The sequence below is a fragment of the Sinohyriopsis cumingii genome, chromosome 11 (assembly GCF_028554795.1).
Source record: "Sinohyriopsis cumingii isolate HCF-2022 chromosome 11, ASM2855479v2, whole genome shotgun sequence".
Lineage (NCBI taxonomy): Eukaryota > Metazoa > Mollusca > Bivalvia > Unionida > Unionidae > Sinohyriopsis > Sinohyriopsis cumingii.
In genome coordinates this window covers 28082250-28096090 of record NC_142971.1, presented here as the reverse complement: position 1 = coordinate 28096090, position 13841 = coordinate 28082250, and the positions used below count along the sequence as shown (strand labels likewise).

At 34.4% G+C, this 13841-nt stretch overlaps 1 protein-coding gene across 1 annotated transcript in view; it reads right to left on the bottom strand.

Moving 5' to 3' along the window:
- Positions 1-32: 32 nt before the first annotated feature.
- LOC149787820 (uncharacterized) overlaps positions 33-13841 on the bottom strand; it is a 199429-nt gene continuing 185620 nt past the window's right edge. Inside the window, exons 18-21 of the mRNA XM_089974041.1 lie at positions 12697-12756; positions 7293-7391; positions 4618-4734; positions 33-4018 (exon numbers count right to left, since the gene is read on the bottom strand). Of these exons, the coding sequence (XP_089830167.1) occupies positions 3926-4018; positions 4618-4734; positions 7293-7391; positions 12697-12756 (369 nt within the window). The 3' untranslated portion in view covers positions 33-3925. The remainder of the gene's footprint in view (positions 4019-4617; positions 4735-7292; positions 7392-12696; positions 12757-13841) is intronic.

Here is a 13841-nt window from a genome sequence, read left to right as displayed (position 1 = left end):
GAGCATGATAAATTTGATTGATACCCAGCAAATGAAAATTAAACTTGAATCAAACCCTTAACACCAATATTTTGTCGGTGGTCTTGACCCCTAGCTCAAAGGGGAAAGAGTGAGTGTTGCAGAATCCTCTGTGACCCTAATACCAAATGGTAAGCACATGTTATAGAATAAATTGTCATTGATTCAGAATAATTAATCCCAAGGATAAAGAAAATTCATCATGGTTTTTTGAAATACAAGCAAATGAATATAAATGAATCAAATCCAAAATAAAAAATTTCCATCACTGTGATCGTGCACCCATGGTCTTGGGGGGAGTGAGTGTTGTAGAATTGCCAGACTTTATAATTATTTAACTGATCAGGGGGTTTAAAATATGAAATGAAACTTGTGAGCCAAAACTGTAATTATTCATGATAATGATGCTGGAAAAGTGACCATTTTGATTCCCACTAATGTGGAATTTGAAAATATTATGCATTTTCTGTACTCTGTCTGTGTGGGTTCGAGTCTAGGATTCGGCAAATGTGGGTATGTGAGAAAGCTTAGCAGTAGCTTCTTGTGGGTCAGTGGTTCTTCCCAGGGTTTTGCCGGGTTCCAACTCCATCATTAATACTGGCCCCATGCATAGCCTATCGTGTGCTGAAAAATGGCGTTAAACCCCACAACAACGACAACATTTTCTGTAGTTTTTAAAACAGTTATAAATTTTCTGTAGCTTTGAAGGCATTTGTATGGCAAGTGTATTGCCAAAAATATTTAGTATCTATTTTTATGGTTCTTTGACATGACTGAGATTTTTTACTGGGGCTTAGTTACTCAACTGATTTGATAAATGCAGTTTAAGCCTAATTGACTGAGCCTGAGAAATAATGGAAACCTTAAGCTCTACTGGTCACAGACCAGATGAGCTTACATGACAGTCTGTCATCTGTTGGTCCATTAACACATTTGTTATCACTACTCTACCTAAATTACTTGCAGGATTGCCATGAAACTTTACACACACATTCACCTGAGGATCCAGTTGGTCTTAAATGAATATGGTACTGCTCAAACTTTCAGCATGTCACCAAAGCAGCCATCTTGAAACATTTTGTACTCCTGAATGGATGGTCATATCAGCATGGGGTTTTCACTACAAAAAAAATTATGATGTCTATTTTGGTCCTAAATGAAGATCATGCTGATCTGATATCTTATATGGCCACCACTGCTGCCATCTTGAAAATCTTGTTATTTCTACTCTTCTTGAATAGAAAGTCAAATCGACATGTGGCCGTCACCGGAGGACTTCTTCTGATGTCAGGTTGGTCCTAATTGAAAATGATTCCACTATGACATCCAATATGGCCACCGCAGCAGCTATCTTTAAATTCTTGTTGTTGCTACTCCTCCTGAAAAGATGGTCATATCAAAATGGGGATTTCACTCAAAGGCTTACGTCTAGTTGCTCTTAAATAAAGGAAATTGTGCCTAATGTCCACCATGACAGTCATCTGGAAAATCTCATCGCTTCTCTGTACAGAAAGTGATATCAACATGGGGTTTTCACAAAAAGACTTCTTATATCAGGTTCATCCTAAATGAAAATGGCGCCAATCTGATGTCCAACCCAGCACAATAGCCTTCTTGAAAATCCTGTTACTCCATTCCTGAATGGAAAGTCATTTCAGTATAGAGTTTTTACTAAAGCAGTGGAAAGTTGAAGGGTTTTCACCAGAAGACTAATTATGACATCTAGTTGTTTCTGAATGAAAATGGTTCAGATATGACCTCAAATATGACTCCCACAATGAACATTTTGAAAACTATCACTAACTCTTCTGAATGGATAGTCATATCAACATGGGGTCATCAAAAGTCTATAAATGGTGTCTAGTTTGTCTTGATTGAAAATAGTGCTGATCTTGTTTCCAATATGACTGCTACAGTAGCTAATTTGAAAATCTTATAGGTCAAAAATATTAGAGGTGATTTTAACACTCACCAGTTAAAAAACAACAGGTCTTGTCTTGAATTCTATATATATTTTTGTACAGTACAGCTTCAGTATTTTTGAGTAACTCTTATATGTTTAACAGGTCTCTTGTACTATTTGCCCATCAAACAAAGACTTGATTAAAGATTAACTTGATAAATTGAGGTACATTTTTTTTTCTTCTTCAACATTCTGATTTAAATTTATTTTTTGTTGTTTTCTACTTTTGCATATCCAGGTGATTATAGCATGGAAAGGCATAGGGTAATGCTGACTACAATTATGTGATCAAGTGTTTTTGGGACTAACCTAAAAGAATCTTGTATACACACCTAAATGCATATGGTAAGTCAATTCATTTAATCTTTAACCTTGTTACTGAGGTTAAAACGTTGAGTTTAAATCATAAAAAGATTGTGGAATTAGAGAAAACGAAAATACTTCCATTTATATTTTTACTTCCAACGTCAACAATAAAAATAATCCATAGAATTATAAAGAAAAGACAAAATATATTCATATTATTCTTGAACAACCATAGCAACAAGTGAATACTGTATCACAGCAGTAACCTGATTACATCACAACAGTAAACAAGATTTCAAGAGAAAAGTAATAAGATGCAATAGGGGAAAAAAATCACATGTATTAAGATATTATCACAAATCAGTGTATACTTGACATCAAGTAACTGATTAAAAATGAATACCAAATCTAATTAATATTTAAATGAACTGGGTATTTTAAACCATGGCTTGAAACTGTGTTATTTGAAAATTTTATAGATTTGGTACCAGACTGAGTCATAATCATAAAGATGTTTATCATGCATCTGACAATTGTCAAATGCATTACTGACAAAGACAATTTTAAGGTGTGTGTGATTTTACGACTACTTCCATGAGTGTATTTGCTGTCATTGAGTACAATCGTTTAAAACATGCAAAGGTCATCCAGAACTTGACCATTCTGTATTGTTTTGTTGATAGAATGCATCATACTAATGACAACTTTGGGCTAAAGGTTTAAAGTAAAACTGTTCCAATCCCTTTAAAAGTTTTATTCAATTTATTTGAATAAAAGATGCAGATAAACTGCACATTTAAATGACAGAATTTGAATGTTTATCTTTTTAAACCACTGGAAAAATCTATTTTTCTGCTTGGTTGTAAGTTGAAAAGTATGTATTCACTTTAAAGAAATTAATTTTTGTTTTTCCTTTTTTCCCCTTGGAGACAGAGAAATTTTCTTCCTTAATTTGCAGGCTTCCTAATATCATTCTACATATAAATTAGGAATAGAAGGATCTTATCTTTTCACAACTATTTAATAAAGCAGAAAATTACTACCTGGACAACACTGACAAAGCCAACACACACTGTTCCTCAAATGATGCAATCACTAAAAGACCATATAAAAGTGTAATAGAGAACTCACCATTACATCTATAAATCATCTGCAGCTTACAACCATGATCATACAGAGTACACAAATTATGGAATACTGAACATTTATTTGTGGGTATACATTTTTGTGGTTTTATGACAAATTACAGTTTCACTGGTACCTGACATGGATTTTGGAAGCAGTCCTATTGTATCCACAGTAGACATACTGTTCAATAGGTCTCTAAATTCTACCATGAAAACCACAACAAAAACTGGACCACCACCACTCCCAAAAAATTGGTGATTTCATAGAATATATTTTAACAATGTCAATAGTATTTTGAAGAGTAATATTTATGACAACACCAAGATATACATAGGAAACTATACACACACACAGACAGAGTTTATAATCTACAATCTAGACTAGGTAAACTGAACTGCCCTTTCAAAACGAGTATTCTAAAGCGAGTCACTATTTGTTGACATCAATAGACTTCTCAACCAAATGTACTTGTGTTTTGCAATTCAGTGACAATATTTGTCCTCTGACAAGTTAAACCATGATTGCATGAGTCACAATGCTAGCCTTCTTTTTTGTAGATGGAAGTGCAAAATCATCTTGACTGCAAGAAATATCAAACTCCAGCTGTAAATAAAAATGAATGTGATTTACAAAAGATCAATATTATTTAACTGAATAAAATCTCGTTTTATATGAAGTACATAATTAATATAATCCTTCCTTAAATGAACTCGGTCATGCAGAAAGTAATATTTACTTTGTGTATATATTTTGTTCACATAAAAAACACATCTGTTAGATTAAAATTTTGTTTGGGATCACAGTTACATTGATTTTTGGACCAGAAAATCATCAGGTATTTGGGCAACCAGTGTGTGAAATTTGGCGAAAGTACAAGTAGGTCAAAGAAAATTCAAAGGGTGACATGCAAACAAACAAAGCCAAAACAAAATGACCTACTGCAAAAAGCTAGGTAAGGAAGGAAGAAAGGAATAAACCTCATGTCATTAAGTGTTTTAAAAAATGATGTCACTGCCATCATCTAGCATTACTCCAAAAGAAAAACAAGTCACCATATATTGTGATTGTACCTGTAACACTGCAGAAAGAAAAACAACAAAATAAAAAGGAAGCTATATCCAAAATCTGAACAACAGGAACATCAACACTGTTGAAAGTATAATGTCCATGTCTCTCACAGGTACTCATTAGATAATACTTACTCCATCAATTTTAGAAAAAGCCCTCTTCCTTCCTCTTCTCTTGCTCAGCACCTGACTGTTTTCTTGATTTTCAATTTGTATGCAAGTGACAGCAGTATTTTCTTCCTTTGATGTTGACTTCAAGTGGATGAAGTAGAGAAAAGTTAAAATTATGGCAGTGAAACAACAAATATGTGCAGTGTGACCCCACTATAACAGGGTAGTTGGAGCCATAGAACCAGACCGTGTTATAAACCGAACTGTGTTATAAGCAACCAGGTCAGATAGCTGAAGAAAATGATGCATGTACCCCAACAAATCTCTGTGTGTTGGGTGGGAGTAATAAATGTGGGCGGTAAAATACATGCTTCATTGGCACAGTTACCATCTTAAATCAATGCATATTAAATGGGAAATACACCAGTAGTGAAAACAGATAAGGCATATATATTTTACTTTCTTTAGAGAACCATGGATTAGTACATATACGTGTATACTGTTTATATATACATGTCTTATGTATAGCAGGCATAGAGTATCAACACCGTGTACTCACCTGCAAATCTCATCACATACACTGAATCCACAATACAAGTAATTCCATTGAAAAAATCCACACAGATTTAAAATATTCAATAATTTTGTCACAGGTCACATAGGTCTGAATTCCGTGCATAAACATAGCACAATCATGTAACAAATGATGAAGCACATTTACTTTTCAGTGCGTCCCAAGTTGGTAAAAGTTGGTTTGTGTTTTAAGCCGCCATTAGTAGCATTTGTAAGCACAAACTTTTTCCCTGCTAAAAGGAAACTTTCACAGCACAGTAAACGTGTTCCAATTACATTGGAAAATGCAAAAACCCATCAGATTCCATTGCTTTTATTTAAGTTTGGTAATGACTTCTTTGAAGAAAAGTTCTTTGTTTTTATTGAAAGATTGTAGTCGGCTTTCCTTGATGAAATGTGCATGCGTTATTGAAGTCACCGCTATGGCTTTAGAGAACCAAACAAATGCCCATTTCTTATTGTGGCGGCAATATCAAATAATTGCATTGCACAATTGAGACTTAATTTTTTTCCCATTTGCTTAGTACGTTTTCATAGCAGTCGGTGCTTCAAAGGTAATGTTTTCTTTGAAATTTCAGCAAACTATTTTATCTGGGTACATTTCTAAGAAAGGAATTGGCCATTGTTTTGTCAATCATAGTTACAGTTCCTCTCTGCCTACTGAATAAACCTACAAGTAAGATTTTTTTTTTAACATTTGTGGTTACCGAGTGATGCTGCCTTCCACTCAATTTAAAAAAGGGTCAACGGACGATAGATGCAGGTGTTCTGGTCTGATGACAAGGATTAGTATAGAACATATGGGTGTTCTGAAGTATTTATTTACATACTATCCACACACAAGTGTCAGTCTACGTAAATATGTTAATTACTAGCAAGCGGCCGAAAATCTTACGAAAGATAGATTACAAGATAATGCCTCGTCTGGTTGTCCTCTGCTACCAGAAATAATAACAACAAAAAAAACCCTCGGATATCTCAATACATAACAGTATTCATGCTCGATGTCAACATAAGTAGATTATGATATAACAATGCACTATTAAGATGGTTTATCAATATGGACAAAGAAATTGTTTATGTAACAAATAGATCAATTTCAATCAATTTCAGTGCATTTTATACCAGGTTTGCAGCTTCCTTTCATGGGGCTTCTGAATTTCACCACTCCAAACCAATGGTTGTATATACAAGTTTAAACGGGCCTCGAGTGGCAGTGTGGTCTAAAGCGCTCTCCGTTATGGATCACCTCTGTTTGTGCCAGTTCGAGTCTCAGATTCAGCCAATGTGGGTATGTGAGAAAGCTTGCCAGTAGCTTCTTGTGGGTCGTTGGTTCTTTCTGGGAGTTCTCCCTGGTTCTTCCTCCACCATTAATACTGGCCGCCATGTATAGCCTATCGTGTGTTGAAAAATGGCCTTAAACCCCCACAACAACAAGAAGTTTAAACAGCCAACAATTTTGCCAATAAAAAAAATAATCGCCAGATGTTATATTTTGCCACCAATTAGGAAAATAAAACCACAGTTTGCAACATTGGCGAAGCCCAAAGCGATCCTAGAATAAATATTTTCACTTTATTTTTCATAATTTTAAGGAATTTTGTTTTCTTTCCCTGTACGAGAAAAATCCATATAAAATTTCAGGAGCCACTCCATGATCATCTTGTATTATTCTTCCCCAAAATGAGAATAAACTTATTTTCTTCGTACTTTTAAGATTATTTTTTTCATGTGCAAGAAAGATACATGTATATAAAATTTCGGAAGCTACACTGTGACCGTGTTATATCTGAATTCACGTTATAATGGAGCGTGCTATAGCGGGGTCACACTGTATATAGACTGAAAATGAAAAAAATATATGTATTGTAATACATAATGAGTCATATTTTAATTTATGATAGAAGTGATGTTTTGCTCTTTAAAAACAACAAAAACAATCCAAAAGACAAGGAAAAAAATCCAAGACATTTTAACTGCATAAAAAATATTATCAAGTGATGTGGAGCATTTGGGGGTAATGAAATTTAAGTATGAAGAATAAACATTATTGCTCAATAGTCACATTATGTTTCAAATAGAAATTGCAATGTCTGTAATTAAACATCTTATCAAAATTTGCATACCTTTATTTCTGATTTCCCCTTTGCAGAAAGTTTTCCTCCACGACCATCAATTTTCATCCCTTCTGTTTTCTCTGCTAGTATTTCAACCTGTTCAATAGACTGGTCAAAATTACATAATGTTAAGGAAGTGATCAGAATGTGTTCCTTATATGTTTTTACAATTACATTTACAGCTTCACTTAAAACCGTTAAGCCTGTGGTTTAAAAAAAAACAAAACATTCCACTGACAACACAATATTGGTATAAGAGGCTGCATCATTCATAAATTTCTCATTGCTATGCAAGCTACATATTCTGTGAACAAACCCTGCCAAACAGAAATAAACACTGTTCTTGATTAACCAGTAATGTTTCCAAAGCAAATTGTCTCTAGATAGATATATCATGGAAGCAGCCAGTGGACTATGGCAATTTAGCCCATGCATATCTGTTGCATATCTGTCATTTGTTAAATCTTCCTCTGCAAAGCTCATAGTACTGAAATGTACACTGTTTCTATACCACTGTACCACATATTTATGAAATGAAAAGAAAATAAAATGGAAAAAAGAGTCAATTTAGATTTGCCACTCCTATGTGAAGGAGAAAGATGCACCAGCTCTGTATAAACATTTTTCCATATATTGTAATTATTTATGAACATGTTTGACATGAATAATGCTTTCTGTACCATAAATTCATTAGATCATATTGAAAATACTGTGATTCCCTCAAAAGTAGCTACCTCCTCCACATGGCCAGTTTTCTTGGCACCTACATGTTTGTGTACAAAAGTACTTGTCATGAGTGGCCACCCCTCTGATGCAGCATGTGACTAGCATTTTAGTCCAAAAATGGCAAATTTACTCCTCACAAGTGTCCACATTTTATCTAGTACGCGTTCAAAACCAATATTTAATTTATATGGTAAGTAAGGTAATCAGATTATCTTTTTCAATTTCTGTTTCCAGGTGTCGGGTTTTCATTGCTTGGATAGTTGTTGGCCACTACAGTTAATATTATATCATTATCTACAAATGCCAGTGTTTATAGTAAATGGGCTCAATCAACATTGTTGTGATAGGGTTTTGGACTTACACCTATTGAGTTCTCTTTGATGATTATGACTTGAGATAATAGTCAAAATCATAACTTGGTCAATACAGACTTGATACAACTTTTGTGGATTCACACAGTGATACGAGCCTTGAACAAAAACTGGTTACCAGACTAAGAGTGAAAATCAACATGACTATGGATATATATAGTCCATATTATCACTTCCTTTATAAACAAGGCATTATGTCTACTCTATTTTTGTCTATGCAAGTTGTTTCTGGTGAAGAACTGAAACCATCAGTGACTGGCAAATCATGTACCTATGTTTTAAGGGGGTACAGTAATTCAAACTTAGGAGTGACTTGTGAGGACAAGAGAAAGGCATGGATGACATCACCTATATTGGAGTGTCGGTTAAATCATCAGATGAAAGTGTAAAGCAGAAAGATCCTGCTACAAGATAAATTTTCTGCACACCTAAAAGTGAAATTATCTAACATAAAGCTTGCATATTTTCCACCCAATACAATCTCAAAGCTTAAGCCTATGGATCCAAACAGTTAAAGTTTTATACAGGAAAAAGCTGGAAAACTCCATGAAGTGACAGACTATCTTCAGAAAATGGTAATTGTGACTTAGGTCAAGCATAGGGGCTATGTACCGCATTTGTTGGACACCTTAAATTAATTCTAAAAGTTAATTTTTTGTGCACTGTATGTTCTGGGACACATCATTTTTTTCTTTCAAGTCGTAAGTTGTGGGACACCTTTAAAATCATTCGAAAATTACAAGTCGGAAAATGCACTCCAACTGAAATTTTTTTAAAAAAAATATAAAACTGTGTACTTGAGATAAAACTCTTTAATCCACTGCAGCAGCATCTCATTAATACAACCCTTCTCCTGCACACGTACGATCCATTCTTTCGGTACATAAATATTTTTTTTAGCTTTCTATGCAGCATCTCATTAAGACAACCCTTCTCCTCAACATGTACGATCCATTCTTTCAGTACATGAATATTTTTTTAGCTTTCTGTACCATGAAAAATTGTTAGAGGCAACACATCACCTGAAGCAGAAACTGCAAGGACAAAAGTCAGCTTTTTTTCCAAATCTGCACTAGTATTGCTAATTCTTACACTTCTGACCCCCATCTTTTCATCAGTCCATCCAAGAATGCGATCAAAGTATACTAGAGTTTCATCCAAGTTAATGATCATATTGTCGGCGAAATGATCTGTTTCTCTTCTGGCCTTCACGAATTCACGTGATTTTATTTTCTCCAAATCTTCTGGGTGATGATGGGTCATCGATGTTTGCGCACGAAGCACTATATTGTGTCACTTTAAAAACTGTTCCATTGTTTCACTTTATATTCAAAATTTTCATGAATACCGGTGAAAAGGAACCAAAGTTACCTTCCAAAACTTGGCCATTTTTGTATATTCAAAAGTAAAAAATAAAAAAATTGGCACTCTTAAAAGAATCCATAGTCAGCTTGCTTTGCAATAAATAACCTTTGTATTGACATCCTTTAAAAAAAACCACCCGGCTTTAGAGTCCAAAGTCGGCTTGCTTTGTAATAAAAATAACCTTTGTCTTTGATGTCTTGTCAGTTAGTTCAAAGAAGAAGTTTTTGGCTGGCTGCCAGTTGTGTTTATTTACCACCAGGGCTTCTATGTGCTTGGTATCTGTAGTAATAATTAATACAAAGGTGCACTGATGTCTGCAGGTAAATAGTAATGATACTTTTGTAACCCGCGCTGACGAAAAGATTGTCACTTGCACTCAAGTAAATGTGTTTTCAAATAATGATTTTTATTTGTGAGATACTGTCATACAGTAGACCTGGATATAATTCAAACTTGGCTATTTTGCACCTAACACCAGGAATGGCAGTTGTCTTCAATATATCGGTTGATTATTTCCCTCTCGTTTGCAAAATCGTGTTTCTCTTCTGGCCTTCATGCATTCATCACATTATTTTATTTTCTCCAAATATTCTGGGTGATGCTGGGTCATCAACATCTGGGAACAAAGCACTATATTGTGTCACTATAAAATTTGTTCCACTGTTTCAATTTATTTTCAAATTTCCCATGAATGCAGGTGAAAAGGAACCCACGTCTGCTTCCATATCTCGGCCGTCTTTGTATATTCAAAAAAACAAACAAAAAAAGCAACAAACAAACAACAAAAAATGGCTCACTTCACAGAATCCATTGTCAGCTTCTGATTTTGGCTTGCTCTGCAATAAAATAACCTTTGTATTGACATCCTTTACAACAAAAAAAAGTAACTAAAGTCGGCTTCTGAAATTGGCTTGCTTTGTAATAAAAATAACCTTTTGTCTTTGATGTCCTGTCGGTAAGTTCAAAGAAGGAGTTAGCTGCTCGCTGCCAGTTGTGTTTATTCATCACAAGGGCTTCTATGTGCTTGGCATATGTGGTTACAATTAATACAAAGTATCATTGATGTCTGCGGATAAATAGTAAGGATACTTTTGTAACCCGAGCTGGTGAAAAGACTGTCACTTGCACTCAGGTGAATGTGTTTTCAAATGATGATTTTTATTTGCAAGATACTATACAGTAGACCTGGATATAATTCAATCTTGATTATTTTGCACCCAAAACCGTGTCATGCGTGAATGGTGTCTTCAAGATATCGGCTGACTATTTCCCTCTTGTTGCGATTTGGCTGGTTCCAGTTTTCAGTCAAATAACATGTTCAAACCTTTGAGCACAACCACAAACAATTGTTTCTCAACGTTCCTGTCAAAGAACAATGTGATATGTGATATCAGACATAACTGATACACGCTACAGTATGGAAGCCTACACTACTTGTACAGATTTCATGGATATATTTTATTCTTTAATGCTCATGTTGAAAAAAGAAATAAATGATAACAACACAATGTTAGTTTCTTTCTTTTTATTATTGATTAAGCATTTTATTTATCTATTTTATTGCAGTTGGGGGGGGGGGAACCACAAATGCAATTAAAAAAATTCGGGTTTTTTTAACGTCCTGGGACATGTGACCAAAGTGAAAAAATGTTTTACCATAAGTTCTGGGACAGGAAAAAAAATAAAAAATAATTTTTTTTTCATGTCCCAACATATAAGGTAAATATGGTAACCTTGTTTAGCTAAAAATTACTCATTCTTCCCTTAACATCTTGATAAAGAATCAGTCTTATTGTTGTGTTCAATTTTTTATTTGGATGGATTTATTTATTCAAATTATTACTCACTGGAATTAAAAAGTGCTTAATAATATTCCTGGAGAGAAACATTAATTTGGAATTATTGTGAATTCAGACAAGGACATTTTGGATTATATTGTTGTCATATATCAAAAGATTCAAAACATCAACACATTCCAGGCCACTGGCACATTAATATATTAGAGACTACATGCACATTAACAGAGTCAATATTGGAATTTAATTGGAATACCACTATAATTCAGTTGGAACTTCATACATCTGGACTTGTGACTTTTAGGCCTATTTAGGATTTCATTCACAATACTTTATTTGTTGAATTTTACAAAACTTGTTGGTTTTTGCTCTTTTTTGTTACTTCATTTAAGACCATATAGGCGTAACATTTTTCAAAAAGACAATGGAAAAACAATTTCAACAAATATTATGTTCTTTGAAACTAATGTTTATAACTACATCATGGGACCACTCCGGTGGCCTAGTGGTTAGAGCATCCGTCTTGGAGTTATTTTTAAATTTGATATTTCATGGTGTTGATTAAAATTTCCAGGTCCTATCTTCCGTTTTCAACGATAAAACGAGTGATACATCCAAGTTTCCGTTACCAATTTTGATCGCGATTTTCTTCAAGTTCAACAAATAGGGATAATTTTTTTGGTATTTTCTGGTTTAAAAAATGGGATCCACGTCTGACACCATGTTATAAGCGGGTTCGTGAGTTATCAGGGCATAAGTTATCAAGGGAGTGGTGTAGGTTGCTGAACACATCACTTAAACCAGGGGTCTCAAACTCAAATCATCATGATAGTCACATGATGACTAGTACAATAGCACAATTTTTCATACAGCGAAAGCAGCTCATATAAAAAGATAGCCAGTTTAAATGTTGGAAACGAAAAGAAAAAAATGCAACAATCAAATTTTTAACAATACTGGCTGGATGTGAAAAGAATTGCATTATTAATTATTGTACAAATTCTGGGTGTTATTGTGGGCCACAGGAAATAACTCCATGGGGCACATGTTTATGACCCCGACTTAAAATATGAGACAACTAGTAATAATTAGTGCATTGGGTCATCTTTTTTTTACCCTTCCTGAGATTCAAATCATTTATGAATTGTGCATTACCTCATCTGTATTATCCTTAGCAGGAATGGTAATTTCTGTTTCTTTTTCTTCCTTATCATTCTAGAATGAAACAAAAATTTCACAGAAAGTTATGTTTGTCTGCTCCACTTTGTATTCCAGCAAGAGTACTGTGACTGGCACATTATATACCCACCCCTTGTTTAATATTTCTCTCTGTAAGCACAAGCAAGGAATGGTTGACTCAAGAAATTACTGACCAACAGGTCTCAATCACCTTGATCTTCTGTCAAGATATGAGATATTTATATAAATTCAGTGTGTAGAAACCATTCTTTTCTTAATTACTTTACCTTGCCCTCTGACCTTTAGACCCTAGAATGTATAGGTTTCTTTACTGCCCTAAGTGCAAGCTATTTATAAAGTTTGGTCAAGGAACATACTCTAGAACAGTGGCCACAGGGTTATTACAAAGGAGCCGGAAGTACAGCTATTAGCATGGGGGTGGGTTTGCAAAATCTTCTAAAGTTAAGAAGGGGTCCTTGTACTCAAAAAGGTTGGGAACCACTGCTCTAGAAGAAAAGTTATTCTTCATAAAATAATTTTCTTTGATCTTGTACCATTTGATCCCAAAATCAATACTTTTTTCCTTCTTGTTACTTAACTGAAAGCCTTCCACAAATTTTGGTCAAAGTACAGAGTCTAGAACTAAAGTTATTATGCAAAAACTATGTCTCTTCTTTCAGTTCATCAGGTGAAGGTCAATAACTAGAACTTTTTGTGCAGAAACCATTGTTCTTCTGAAAGCAAGACCATGATATTTTGACCTTTTGATTTAAACATGAATAGGATTCTTCCGGACTCCAAAGTGTAAGCCATCCACTAAGTTTGGTCCAGGTCTTTACTAAGAGATGTAGAACTAAAGCAATGCAGACACTATTTATCCTCTTTCAGAAGCATTTACCCTGACTTTAATCTCTTGATCCCCCAAAATCAATAGAATTCTTCATTACCCCAATTACAAGCTCTCCATCAATTTGGCCCGTGAAAGTGATGCAAAAACTATTTTTCTTGTTTCAGTCACACTGACATTGACCTTAAACCTTTACAGAAATGGGCTTCTTCCTCACATCAAGTGCAAACCATCCACCAAGTTCGTATTGCAAAGGGTTGATATTTGCCATTTG